Source organism: Phoenix dactylifera, chromosome 5 (assembly GCF_051530095.1).
Source record: "Phoenix dactylifera cultivar Ajwa chromosome 5, Ajwa_hap1_PhDact_Kaust_v1.1, whole genome shotgun sequence".
In the NCBI taxonomy this organism is placed as follows: Eukaryota; Viridiplantae; Streptophyta; class Magnoliopsida; order Arecales; family Arecaceae; genus Phoenix; species Phoenix dactylifera.
This window is the reverse complement of record NC_143194.1, coordinates 29,251,461-29,265,867: the sequence shown is the minus strand read 5'-3', so window position 1 is coordinate 29,265,867 and position 14,407 is coordinate 29,251,461. Positions and strand designations below refer to the sequence as shown.

The 14,407-nt window shown below is 37.8% G+C and overlaps 1 protein-coding gene across 5 annotated transcripts; it reads left to right on the top strand.

Moving 5' to 3' along the window:
- Window positions 1–137: 137 nt before the first annotated feature.
- Window positions 138–12,532, top strand: LOC103703366 (uncharacterized). Of its 5 annotated transcripts, none has more exons than XR_015987260.2 (12): window positions 444–984; window positions 1,112–1,203; window positions 1,327–1,493; window positions 2,262–2,581; window positions 3,115–3,265; window positions 3,668–3,914; window positions 4,382–4,453; window positions 5,482–5,560; window positions 7,605–7,650; window positions 8,525–8,642; window positions 11,956–12,034; window positions 12,110–12,532. XR_015987260.2 is itself a non-coding variant. In XM_008786203.6 (11 exons), the coding sequence occupies exons 1-10, from the start codon at window positions 714–716 to the stop codon at window positions 11,984–11,986; spliced, it is 1,548 nt and encodes a 515-aa protein (XP_008784425.3). In that variant the 5' UTR covers window positions 138–713; the 3' UTR covers window positions 11,987–12,034; window positions 12,110–12,532. The 5 variants fall into 5 exon arrangements, 1 of the variants encoding a protein (XP_008784425.3); XR_015987261.2 differs by lacking the exon at window positions 7,605–7,650 and adding an exon at window positions 4,703–4,791 and having other exon boundaries at window positions 449–984; XM_008786203.6 differs by lacking the exon at window positions 7,605–7,650 and having other exon boundaries at window positions 138–984.
- Window positions 12,533–14,407: the final 1,875 nt, after the last annotated feature.

Here is a 14,407-nt window from a genome sequence, read left to right as displayed (position 1 = left end):
CGATTCCAAGGCAATCGGTTCTGCGCGAGATGCACACAGTGGGTGGATGTATAGATCTCACACACGACTATTGTGCTCGCCACTAGTGGCAAGGGAAATCGGTTATAAAGTCGCCACTCTGGCCTAAATCCCAGGCCAACGTTTTATTAGTCATAACTGGCCAATCCCTGCTCCTAGTGTTCTTAATTGATACCCACGGCTCTTTGAATGGAAAAGCCTTGGTGAGAACCATCCTTGAGGATGGGTCATGGGTGCTAGGTTAAGAATAGAGAGTTCACGGGTATCGCAAGGTTGGCATCCAGCCCTATTGGTGGCGAGGTAAATCCGTCCTGCGCGTGAGATGCACGCTGTGGCTGGGTGCGTGGATCTCACTCAAGACTGTTGCACTCGTGACTAGTGGCGAGGGAAATCGACTATAAAGTCGCCCTTCTAGCCTAAAACACAGGCCATTGTTTTATTAGTCAGAACCGGCCGATCTCCGATGCCACCGCGTGCATCTCAATCGACCGTTGCGCTCGCCGCTGGTGGCGAGGGAAATCGGCTATAAAGTCGCCGCTCTGGCCCAAAACACCGGCCAACGTTTTATCAGTCAGAACCGGCCGATCCCTGGCGTTCTTGATTGATACCGACGGCTCTTCGAACGGAAAGGCCTTGTTGAGTGGAGCGAGCGAGCGTAGGAGAGTCTTGAGTCCGATTGTCTTGTTCTTTGGAGGATGCAGGGGAACGAGATGAGCGTGGCGTTCGAGAACCGGGTGTTCAACCGGCGGTCGGGGCTGGGCGGCGGGCGGATGGGGTGCACCCTCGTTACCGGCTTCCTCGGCAGCGGCAAGACCACCCTCCTCCGCCACCTCCTCCACCACCGTGGCGACCTCCGCCTCGCCGTCCTCGTCAACGAGTTCGCCGACTCCGACGTCGACTCTCTCCTCCTCGACTCCGCCCGCCTCAACTCCGCCTTTAACCTCTCCACCGTCGCCCTCACCCAGGGTACGCTCTTTCATATCATTCTCAAACCCTTCCCTCTTTCTAGGACTCACGGATTCTATTATCTTGAGTTCTTTTTTTTTTTTCTTGTTGTCGTTCTTGGATTGCCATCATCGTCGTCCAACATCAGGTTGTGGTTTTGGCGATGTGAATGGACCGTTCAGAGAATCTGTCCACAGGATTGTCGATAGCAAGCACAACTTCGATTGTCTTCTCCTCGAGGTTTTCTTATATTTCTTTTGATTCCTCTTACGCCATGTCTGTTTGCTTATTTGACTGCTTAGGTTACAAATTTACAATCTATATGGTTCTTGTTTACCTGAATCAACTGAACATGTTCTTTAGACATCTGGTTTGGCAAATCCGGACAAGTTTGTAGCGGAGCTGGAGGAAGTTGGCATAAACTTGGATCTCACTGTTGCGGTGGTTGATGCTGAATCTATCGATAAGATTATAAACCTTGACATTGTAAGGAAGCAGTTGCAGCATGTGGATATTGTCTTGTTGAACAAGTATGCTTTCAGAATACCCGGTTTTATTGTTATTATGTCATGATTGAAGGGATGCACCATAGTATTAGAATATTGTTGTTAGCTTTAACTTTTTCATCATTAGTTTTATGAAGATGTATGGAGGTATTCGTGTGAAATTATCTAGAGGGTTGGTCTGGTGCTCCTTATGCTGTTTATTTTGAATCTCTCAGACCTTATCTCCATGTTCTGTGTCACATACAGTCCATATGATGCACGTAAAATTGCAAGTCAAAAATTTAGGACAAGAGTTGACAATGCCCCATTATATTTTTTTCTTTTTTTTGTTTGCTTTCTTAATTGTCTCCTATCATAATCGTTTTGGATTCTGATCCAACCCCTTTCACTTGGCTTTCTTGAACATAATAGGATCTTTATTTCCATATAGTTCTATCATGGGAGAAACTATTTTGAAGCTGTATTCAAAATGGGCTACTTGGGGGGAAAAGGAAGAAAAAATTTACTTAGCCAGCCATATTTATTTAGTGAAATATGCAAGTTTTAGAGACTTAAATGGCATTTTTGCACTGTTCAGTTCAGCTTTCTGAAGCTGAAATTTGCACAACCTTCTTTCATGGTATTCATTGCATGGAACTTTAAAAGAATATTCTGTTTTACTGCTGAATCAAAAAAAAAACAATCTTCTTGTTATGTTTCTATTGTGATCAAGTGTTATCATTCGGTATTAACTTTCCTTGAATGTGAAGATGCAATTCCTCAATTGAAGTCATTATTGGTTATCTCTTGCAGATGTGATTTGGCTAGCCTCAGTCAGATATCTGATGCTGAAGACCTTTTGGAAGGATTAACAGGTGGTGCCAAGGTTGTTCGCACACAGTTTTGTAGGGTCCCTCTGGATCTTGTGATCGATTGTACTAAAATTGAAGCTTTAAATGTGGTGAAGGAAGTTAGCAGTGTGCCAGCAGTACTTTCCCATGAATCTTTGCCTAAGATGGCATTCCGAGGAGATATGTATGCTAATACCTCAGCAACCATCTCATCTATCAGCCATTCTGATGACCAGCCTGAAGCAGTTGGTGATAGATCGAAGTCTGATGATTTGCAAGCTGGTAGGTCACATACCCTATTATTTCTATTAGAAATTTATTGCTTAGGTTGGTTGTATCCACATTTTAAAAAAGAACAAGTCAATTTGTTAGTAATTAATCCATTTATATTAGCATCATGTTGTGTTTCTTGATGTCAGATGTTTCAATAATTGCAATGTGCTTTACGTTTATGCTGACTGGTGTAATGCTAGTAAATTTATAAAATTTATAATGCTTTCTGGATCTTAAAATTGTGGTCACAACTCACAAGTATAAATCATGAATGTATGATTGCTAATTTGGCGATTTAATTTCAACCGAGAAACATCTTAAAAGAAAATAAAATTAGGATTGCATGGCCTGGGTGGTTCTCATTGTTGATTTATGTCATAGCAAGATTCATCGCTCGCACAAATTTATATGTACTTGTGTATGTCTGTATGTATGTATGTATGGACTTATCCTCTTTCGTTGGATGGCCCATGGTCATTGCAATAACTTGAGGCCTTGGCATAGTTTTTCTTTTGCCCTAACTTTTTTCCTTATCCTTGTAGGTTTACCGCAGGGGGTATCTTTTTCATCTGTTACTTTTGAATGTGAATTTCCCTTGTCTTTGGCCTTATTCCAATCAAAAGTTCTTAGAAGCATGAGAAGCACAACCGGACTTCTTAGGTCTAAAGGCATTGTATGGTTTGCTGAGGATAGGTATGTCTGATCTTTTCTTAGTTATTTCACTGTGCATTAGAACAGCTTTGAAGCATGTTCTTTCTGTATTTTTTTAAATTTAATTTTGTGGCTTAGTTTCATTGACATGCTTTGCAGATATAGTTTCTTTTTCTCAAGGTTCGCCGTCTCGGTGCTGGATTCCATACCGGTACCATCCTATTACAGTGTTGGTACATGGTACGGTACGCCCGGTATAGCGAACCTTACTTTTGCTGTTGTTATCATGTCTATCATTCCCTTTACAAGTAGAAGATATAGAAAATCATGTGACATGGAATTTCATTCCATATGTTACTTTATGTATATGACTTACTAAACATATTATCCTAGGGCCAGTCTGCATGGAGTAAGAAGCTGATTCTCCTCTTCTTTTCATTTCAGAGAAAGTCGTTTTGCTTTCCAATGGAGTGGGGTTAAGAGGGTAGAATGTATGAGGGGACAGCCTTGGGAAAGTGCACCAAAAACTTGTCTTGTGTTTATCGGCATTCATAAATTTGAGCTGGAATCTATCATTTTACAGCTTTCGGAATCAGCTGATCCTCAGACAAAGGTATCATCAGAGTCTGGTATTTGCAAAGAATTTGCCAGAACTTTTGCACAGAAGGTTGCAACTGATGGCAGATTTAAGGTACTCTTTATTTGTGCTATAGAAATAACCTCCTCCCCCCCCCCCCTCCTCTTACTGCTATGGTTCCTGTTGGTAAAAACTTTGTCTTCTCAGGCATATTTTCAAATTAGTTTGCTTTTATGGAATTTTAGACAAGGGAAGAACCAAATAAAGTTGCTTCTAAATAAGCATAAGCTTAATGGTGAACATCATGATAACCAATAAGCTTCATTAACTAAGCTTATTCATTATGCAACTTCTGCACCTTGGCATACTTCAGGAATGTCATTCGTTTGAAAATAAATCTAAAGAAAAATTCCAATATTACATAGATTGCTTGTCAGTCGTTTTACTATTAATGTGGTTCCATCCATCCTGCAGTTACCTCTAATATTCCTTTATCCTTAAAAAGGTTAGAAGTTTGTCTTATTCTTGCCCATGGAAATTTTTGGTTCGGTTTTCCAGATATATTTTTGAATTTTTTGTAGGAGCCTTCTCTTCATAAGGAGCCTCTTGTTATATTTGGCCTGAAAGGATCACCATTACGTGGAATAAAAGAGGTAATATCAGTACATGTTTTATGAATTTTCATTAATTGGTAATGTATAAAATTGATGATGTGTTTGTGATGACTGATGAAATTAGATATCTTTAAAGTTTTATTATTTTCTGTCATTTTCTTCTTGTTCATGAACATGCTACTGCAAATATATACCAATACTTATTTGCAGCAACTTTATATGTCAATATAAGTAATTTTAAGTAAAATTTTTGTATATTGTCGAGCCTAATAAACATTCTTGACCCAGCTAATAGCTTAAGCTTTTGGGTTCAAGTGGCTGTGTAACATGGTATCGAAGCTATGGTTGCTTGAGGTCATGGGTTCAAACCCATCCAGGTGAATTATTTTTTTAATTAATTAATCCATTTTTTATTTCGATACACATATGTCCCAGCTTATTTGTCTCTCCACATGTGTGGTCTGGGGCCAAACTTGTGGAATGATGTTAAGTCTCATATGCATTGTTGATCCATTCCCTAGCAGCCTAATCTTCTGAGGTCAAGTTGTTAATTGACATATACAGATTTTTGTTGGCCTTGTCTTTCTATTAGTTATCTTGAACCAGCATTATCGAACACAACATATGCAAGTGTGAAATACAAAAATACATGCCCGAAGCATCAATCATATTCAAGATGTCAAGGGATCATATCTAACATGTGACCTTGAACGCTCCTGCTGTAGTAATAATATATGGTCAAAGCATCAAGCATGTGCAAGATGTGAAATGCAGTGACAGTCATACCTCTGTGAATCTTTTAGTCTATCATGCTTATTGTCATTAAATCATGTTAATGTCCCATGTTTTGTCATCTCTTTTATGGTCACTTGGCAACAGGTTCCATATATATGAGGTTCTCCCTTCTTTTTACATTGGTTTTGTTCTTGCCTTGAATCTATTTCTAAGAAATGGCGAATCACTCTAATATAACAGCCTCATGTGGCAGCTACCTAGAATCCCTATTATTGATAGCAGTTTCTGCATCTTCTATATGTTGAGTGATTCTTTTCTCTTCTTATATGCAGTCTCATCTGAATGGAGCTCTAATGCGTGTGGTTAATGGTAAAGGAAGCATCTTCCTAACTGCTACTTCTTCTGGTGAAGGTAATGTTCTCACTTGACATAAGAATCAGTGCTTGAATGGTCTCCAACAAATCACGTAATGTGTGTATGTTGTTATAGAACAAGGATAGCAATTGCATTGACTATCTTTTAGACTTTTAGCCAAGAAATTGTTGATAGGGAACAATCACAATGTACCATCCAACCACTGGCTACTTAAACTGGCAGTTATTAATCCATTATTTTTAACTTGATCATACTTTTATTTGATCGAAGCAGTAAAAAGATCTCTAGTTTTGATGGATCATATGACTGTCATAAAAGCAGCATCATGGCAGAGTGAAAAGAATATTTTATATCCAAAATCTTTCAGCTTCTGTAATTGGATGTGATTGAGTTTCAGTGACTCGGTCGGTGCTAACTTGTCAAGTTGGTAACGTCATTTGGGATGGAACTCAATGACCTGGATTTGAATCCCTCCTACAGCCAGGTGGCTGAGTGAGGGGTAATCCTCTTCCTTTTCTCGCAAAATAAGGTATCAGTGACTGAAAAATAGATTATCATCTTCTATTGCCTGGATGTTTTATGTTATTTTTTTAAACAGTTCAGCCCGTAAGCTAGTGATTTTGCAGGCTACATAGTGAGGGTAACCCATCTTTAACGGTTGTGCTCTGGAGCAGATCGTGAATGCATCTATCTGACTCTGAACCACCCTGAACCAGACAAGTTAATTGATACTATCAATGTCTAAGTTAACTAGGATATGCTAAAGCTTATATGCATAGAGGATATGACAGTTTTTGCTGGACTTCTTTAACCTTATAGTATGAAATTTTTGAGTATCAAAATTCTTAAAATGTCAGAACCACTTAATATATGTACTTTCATTTGATGAAGTGATCATTAATTCAGGAAGGCTGCCCACTTAACATGTTGGGCAGCCAGGGGATCACATATGGGCTAGGTGTACGAGTAGGCAATCTTCTTGAATTCCCCCAAAAATATATGTATCTGGCAAACATATGAAAGTAGCAAGAGAATTAGGAATACATCAGAAAAAAAGGTAAATAAAATAATTACATTTGCATTTATTGGGTGATCTATCTTATTGAAACATGGCATATTTTCTATTAAAGCAACAATGCCTTTCTTATTATTTATTTATCTGACGATACTATTAATAGATCAATCAAGAAGCAATAAACTAAGTGATTAATGTAATAAGAAACTCTACCTAATGACAAATAATCAACAAAAAGTGGGGAATCAACAACTAAATGATTAAATTTTAATTTATAACTAAGATGACTTATTAGTTCAATAAAGAGAGAGATAAGTGGAGCCATAGTTTCCCTGCCAGACCTTCCTATTGCTTTGGCTTCATCAACTAGTTAACCTTCCCTAGAAGATGCACTGGACACACTCTACATTCCTATATTGCATATTGGAGCTTCCTATTATAAAGATATATTCTTGTTGGTGTTTTTTAAGCCTCTCCATAACAAGTGTTCAGCTAACTAAGTGGAATCTAAGGAAAACTAAAAAGCATACATCATTTTCATGGAACAGCAAAACCTTCTTATCTATAAGGGTGCTAAAGTATCAAGTGCCTGCCCAAAATGGGCTAGTAGCATCATCCATCGCAACTTGGCACATCCCCTATTAATTATTTTTTAAAATATTTTTTAATTATAGAAAAGGTGTTAAGTTCTTTTTTCAATTTGGCATGGTGGGCACATGTGCTGGCACAATGCTGGCACTTTACTTCTTGGGGATGCCCCTTGAATCCCCAATAAAAGCTTGAAGAAATTTCAAAATGAAGTATATTTTTGACAACAACTAAATAGCCGTAGGCATATTTTCTTGACAGATCTTATACAAATTTAACTTCTAATTCTTATATGGTTTTCACCTCATACCATAATCTACATGATGTAAAATTTGGTAACAATAAGATCAAGTAATAAACCCAAATTCATTAACAAAAGTTATACAATGGCCATGGTAAAAGACGGCCACAAAGATCCTAAAAAATAGTAAAATTTTCTCAGTTTACTTCTGACCTGGTAATTTTGTTTCTCTGCAGACTCACAAGACCAAACTGCTGTACAACAATGGTGCATCAACCATATGTAATAACAGTTTACCTGATACCTGTATGTAAATTTAGGGGAACAATGGTGCAACAACCATATGTGATAACAGTTTACCTGATACTTGTATGCAAATTCATGGGCTTTCGAAGCTTCCAACCATTCTAGCTTGAGACAACTGCTGCTTCTAAAAGTTGATCACACCTTATCCACATCTTTAAAACACCAATTGTTTTGGTCGGTAAATTAAGTTCAACCTGCTTCAGATGACAGTCAAAACCCATATATTTTTCGCATCATGAGTTTGAGGGGAAAAACATAGGAAGTAAAAAATCAAAGAAAAAAGCTCATCTATACTATATGTATGTATATTTATGTATATATTTATTTATGTATGTGTATGTATGTATATATGTATATATGCATGTATTTATATGTATGTATGCATGTATGTATACATGAACGGATTTTCTTCGTAAACATGATTTTAGAAACCGGAACTGGATGGCATGTTGGGTTGCATAGAAAGTGTCAAATACGCTGTGTAAGGAGATTTTCAGGTCCTTCAAACTTTCAGTTGACTCTTTTATTGGTATCTGGAGTTCAAATAATGGGATGACAAAATATTCCATGAATTGATGTCACATAGCATTTCGTCTATAGTTTTTTGAAAAAAGCCTACCTGTTTTACCAACATTTGTTTACATGTTGGTTGTGGTCTATCACTAACAAGTGGTTGTCACTATTTGATATTACGTGTTGCCCACTTGAATAACTAGTGATGCATAAGTTTCTTGTGAATCATTGACCGGTGAACCCTGATTTTTGATAGAATACATGCATGAAAATATAAGTTTCTAGTAGTTGTAAAATAGTTACATTTCTGAAAATGGATGTACCATTTTTGTTCCAGAGCACAATCTGCAGATTCTGCTTTGTGAAGAGTCAGTTGTAGATGATGCATGGCATGAAATTCGATTGGCTGCTAGTGCAGTGATCTCCAAATTATGCAAAAACTTTTGCCCATGCAGGTAAGTTGAGAATGATGTACAAGTAGCACATGCTTTCTGAGTTGTTAATCAAGTTGTTGATATTTGTGGATATATCTTTTTTTTTCCTTGTTCATTAGTTTGTCCATGTTCAATATGAATTCTATAATGAGTTCTTTTCGTTAAAGTTACCTAATCATGTTCATGTAATTATCCTAGCCATTGATTTTGTTAAAAATTGAGACAAATAGTTCAAGTGGAGTCATAAGAAAGTTTATACGATGGATTAAGGGCGCGATATCTGTCAGCAGAAACTTATACTCTAGTGCCCTACCAGAGGATTTTGTAGAAGTTGTCTCCTTTGAATATGCAATGTTTGGATTTATTTGGGAATCCAATCTTTATCAGCATATAACCAGCACAAAGCAGCAGAATTTTAAATCACTTAGAAGCTGCTATTCAAATATCTTGTCGAGATTTTAATTTTAAAATAATTGCCTTTCATAAGAAGCATTTGCAAAAAAACAATAAAGAAAAACTTTTGGAAGTACAAACGAGGTCATGGATCAGTGCTTAATTAATTCTATAGTCATCTGAAATGCTAATATGACATTCTTTATGCATTTGCATCCTATCAAGCAGTTCTTCCCATGTCTAGTCAGATGCATTAAACACTGTCTTTGGCTAGAGAATTAGGATCTTCGAAGATAATTTGCTGATTGGAGACCTTTGAATATAAGATCAATACCTTGTAACATGAGAAACATGTTTAAGTAATATTAGACTGTGGCAGAATAAATGACTTTAGATGGCTACTTGAACATTTTTCTTCTTAAAGGGGAATGCTGTAGGTGACATTGAATTCATACCAAGTCCCTCATAAGACTGTCAGACAAGTCATGACCATATGTGCGTGAAGGTAAGCTTACTGCAGATACTGCATATCATCAATTGATGCTCCTGTGCATCCTGAAATATAATGCTCCTTGGACAATAACTTTGGTAGCTCCTGTGCATCCTGATACAATTTTTCATGTAGAGACATTTCCAGAAGAAGTTATTATATTCAAAAAAAATAGCAATACAACTTTATGTTTCATAGTTGAATACCCAAGATCAAGGTTCACGTACTAGTGCGTATTGTCCTGCACCGAGTGTATCTTATTGTACTGGTACCGAAGCGAGACCTGGTACAAGGCGTACCAAGTCTCAATATGTGGAACCAACCTCTGTACTAGGCATACTGACACTATATCAGCATGATACTTCTAAGGGGCCCAGTGCCGAGATTGCGAACCTTGCCCAAGATACAACCTAAAGTTATGAAACATATCATTTGTCAAGTGTTCTAATACTTTTCATTGTGAAGTAGTTACTTGATCACCGTCATATGATTAAGAGGAAATCAATTAGAGACTAGCCTGTACAGTATATAAAAATAACAGTTTCAAAATCAGGGAATAATCTTGTCCATCTATCAATTTTGATACCAAGAATATCCCTCCAGTTTATCTTAAAAATACATTAATTTCCCTACTAGTTTTCTGACCTTTAAGTACCACACGGACTCTCTCCTCCTTTCCCAATGACCTCTTTCATAAATCTCCCAAACAAGTTGGACTCTATCTCTCTCTAATAAGACTCCCAAACAGAATGGGCTTTCAGATTCAACTCTCAACCAGATTCTATCAGTCTCTCTTCTCTTAAGCATGCATCGCACATGCCTGATTGCTAGTTTCTCAAGGTTTTCAGATTGGCAGTCATTGCCTACTTATTTGTGCTCTGTCTACATGCATTAGCGGCAAGTGGCAACTTGCTAAATCAGTTAGATTTGGGAGTTATATTTCAGAGGGTGCAAGAAAAATTATATCTGGCATATAGTTCAAGAATTCTAGTTAGATTACTGAACCAAAGACCCCATGCCTTTATCTGATGGGTATCACATCATGAAGGTTGCATTAAATTAGCCTGACAATCATTTAGCTCGAAGGCAACATCGGCAGGAACTAGAGGATGGGCAAGAACATCTAGAAGACATGTCTGGCTGCATCGGACAAGTTTGTCTGCATTCTGCAAGGCTAGATCACCAAAGATGTATTGAATGCGAAAGCCCAAGTTTTATTGAAAGGTTTGATATAGTGATAGTCAAAAAATTAGGAGGTTCCAAAATTATAATAAAGTTATGTAAGCCAAGTGAAGACTAATGTCATTTTTATATGACTGCTGAAATATTCTATTTGCAAAACTAATTGATTCAAAAGCCAATGCTTCAGTATCTTCTGGTTTATTTACATTTAATATAGCGCTTTTTGTACATAGTTCTTGTAAACTATATTAATAATCAAGAAATGTTATGGCAGAATACTAGAGCACCATGATGGCACCATCCAAAGTAGTCCATTTCTCCATAATGGCAGCATCTTTTTTCCCCACTATTTCTGTATAATGGTTTCTTCTATTGATCTTACTGTGATAAGTGGACAAAGAATCAAAAAGTGATGGCAAGGTTTGCTGAGGGTGTACCAGCCGGAGACAGGTTCGGCACAATATAGTCCATACCATGCTGTTTTGGGGCATACCAAAATAGGGAGAGACGGAGAGGGAGGGAGAGAGGGATAAGGAGGGCGGAGGGAGAAGGGAGAAGGGAGAAGGAGGGAGGGGGACAGAGGTTGAGAGATAAGAGCTTTAAAGCCCTCATCATTGTCATTGTTGTTAAACCCTATTGTAGCAAACAGAGTGCTCCATGATAAAACCAGTCGTGTAATTATCATGTCAACGTATACGTGTTGTTGTTTCTATTGTTGGTATTCTAGGAAGAAACAAAACCAGACATTAAGGCATTGTGTTGGGTTATAGAGAGAATTTACACAGAAGACTGCCATAATAAGATAATGCAAGTTTAAATCATATAATGAACTAGAGTTGACTTCCATCAGAGAAATTCAGGAGTTGCATCTATGGTATAGTAAAAAGAAATGGGTTATAGTGCTTTGTTCATGTTTACAATGACAGCCCAAGTGCTGTTGGATATGGGTTGAAGCAACTTGCGTGGAACATACTATTTTCGGATAGAATGTGATGAAAAAATACTTTGTAAATTATACCAGGATAGGTTAGACTAGGTTTCTGGCTGAGGTTTTAGGCAAAAGTTGTGGGTGTTCTTAACCATCAAACCGATTATTGATATCGATATTTTATTAGCAAGGCATGCATGGATAGGCACTGATAGGAATTGTGGTGCTTCTTGATTATGATTTTTGTTCTGATAGTGGCAATATATATTCATTTCATAGCTTACAAGCATTCTCTAACATTCAATTTGCATTGCATTGAATGGATATTACTTCAACACCAGGTCAGATCTTACAGCTCATCATGTCCATTGATAGTGCCGCATTACCAACATGATTGGAAAAAGACTAAAGGATTTCAAGGTATTTATGACTTTTCTGTCTCCAGCATGCAGAGCATAATATTGTTTCTAACAAGAATTTACACTTCGTGACAAGGTTCCTTTGCTGCAATCAGAGACCATTTGCTTGAAGAACCTTTATTCCTCTCATAAGATCTTTGATTATGCTGTGGCGATCAGATACTATACCTTAACAACATGATGTTGCTTGAGCCTTCAGGAACTCCATACGATTATCCCAGGCCACCAATTGCACCCTGCAATCAGATTCTATAGTTTAAAAGAAAAGTTCATCCAGTAACTAGTCTATACAGCTCATCCCAGAGAATGTGACATTGCCAGCCTCTGATGCGCATGGTTTTTTGCTTGTCAGATGCTGAAGGTTTTCTGAATTAGCCTTGGACATGAGTTTTTATTAATTGTAAAAATATGTACTTTGCTGATCTTACTTGGAAATCATGATGGCAGCCTTTATGCGAGGATGTTTATAAGATGAAAGGCACAACAATTTACCGATTCATTTAGCCTACACTAATATGCTTACTGAAGGAAACATGGTATATATACTGCATAATACTGCACTTAGAATTGGAAAAATCTGTTTTCGTTGAGTTGAATGAAGCAAATTCCTCTGAGCATGCTCAATCAAGAGATTACAAGTTGTTATAACTTATTTGTACTAGACAATTGTAAAAGATGTATAAACGACTTAGGGATCCTCTTGAACAAATCCACTTTGCTGTTTATAACCTTGAATTCAAGAGCTAGAGAATCAGATCTAGTTGCAACAAGGCATGTGCCTGGTCTTTGCCATTCTGTGTTCTAAAGAACTTGACAGCTATTTAAATTATGTGTTCCAGGTTGCCCCACAAAACTTGATACCACCATTTCACAAATAGACAGATTAGGTATAGTCTAGAGTATAGAATGGGCTCAGCCATGTTCCACGGCTTTCAAATGTTCTCAAACCTAGACTCTATATCTAGTCATTACAACACTGAGATCCAATGGTTTGTAATTTGAGCTTAGGATTTTGGTGTTCTGGTTAGAGGCTCTTGATGTCCAGCCGTCCAGGCTATACTCCCAGCGATACAGCGGTGCTTTCATTGCAAGTGCATGAGTTGTTGAGCTGGGGTTGGATGGCATTTGGTAGCAAAGGATATGTTTACCACCATATTATCTGTCGTGGGGGAAACGAGAGGAGCATTTATCTTTAGTATGCTACTGATGCATGGGATTCAATGTTACCATTGGTAAATAAATAGGCTTAGGTTACAGGGTAGGACCCAACTATGACTTCGGAGTCCAAGACGTATTTTCCTGTGAATATCATCAGCCAATATAAAACCTTATCAGCCAGGACTTCGGCACCAAGGCAGAAAGCAGCTCAACTATAACATAGCTCCATGACCGACAGTGACAAGTGGAGGTTAGGTCATACCATTCCGCATTTGCGTAAAGCTATCGTCAGGCTGGTCATTATTGAATTCACGTCGCTACCTCCACTTATTTTCCAACTGTTATATAGCACGCACCATACTGTGATGAGTTAGCCACCCCGTATAAACTGCAAGGGAAAATGACATGAAACCCAATCATCACAAGGCTCCCGGCTCTAAGCCTAGGAGCAGGTTTTGGCTGATGACAGTGACAAGATGAGCTGTACAAAAACTTAATGTCAACTTTGATGAGGTCACACAACTAAACCTGCGCAAGCATGTAATAATGAGGGTATGTATTCTATCAGTTACAGAGAAAAAAATATTGAAGGGATCTCTAATTGATGTAAGCTTACTTAATGAGTACGCTAGGAATACAGAGGAAACAATTTTCATGTCCCACATCACGTGCTCCATGCCGATCTTTAAAGTAACAGGCGATTTCCTGTTGTTTCAACCAGCGGGATACTTGAGCACACGTAAAAAAACTGGTTCTTTGACTGACCTTAAATCATGCAAAAAAAAAAAAAAAAAAATTTAAATGTGAAAATTGTACGGGCAAGTGTTTAGTCCAATATCGGTTATTTTTCGAGAAGATATTGGATATTTATATAGAAACCCAAATAATACCTTCCGATTAGTCATTTTGGATGAGGTTATGAGTTGTTGCAAATGATATCATAGCGAACTCGACCTATAATCTATGTGGATTAAGAGACGCCGCAACACGGATTAATGAAAGCTAACCACTGGCCTATTGTGGTGAAAAAATATGTAAGGATCTGTACTAACGTGTGTTTACATTTTCGACCTTTCATAATCATAGAATTCGCTTTGGTAGCACAGGAGATTGCCAATTTGTTCACCATTACAAATGGTATAAGACTTGATTTTTATTTTTACAAAGTTCCGTGCACAAACAAGAAGAATGGTTTGAATATGGGAATTCGAGTTTA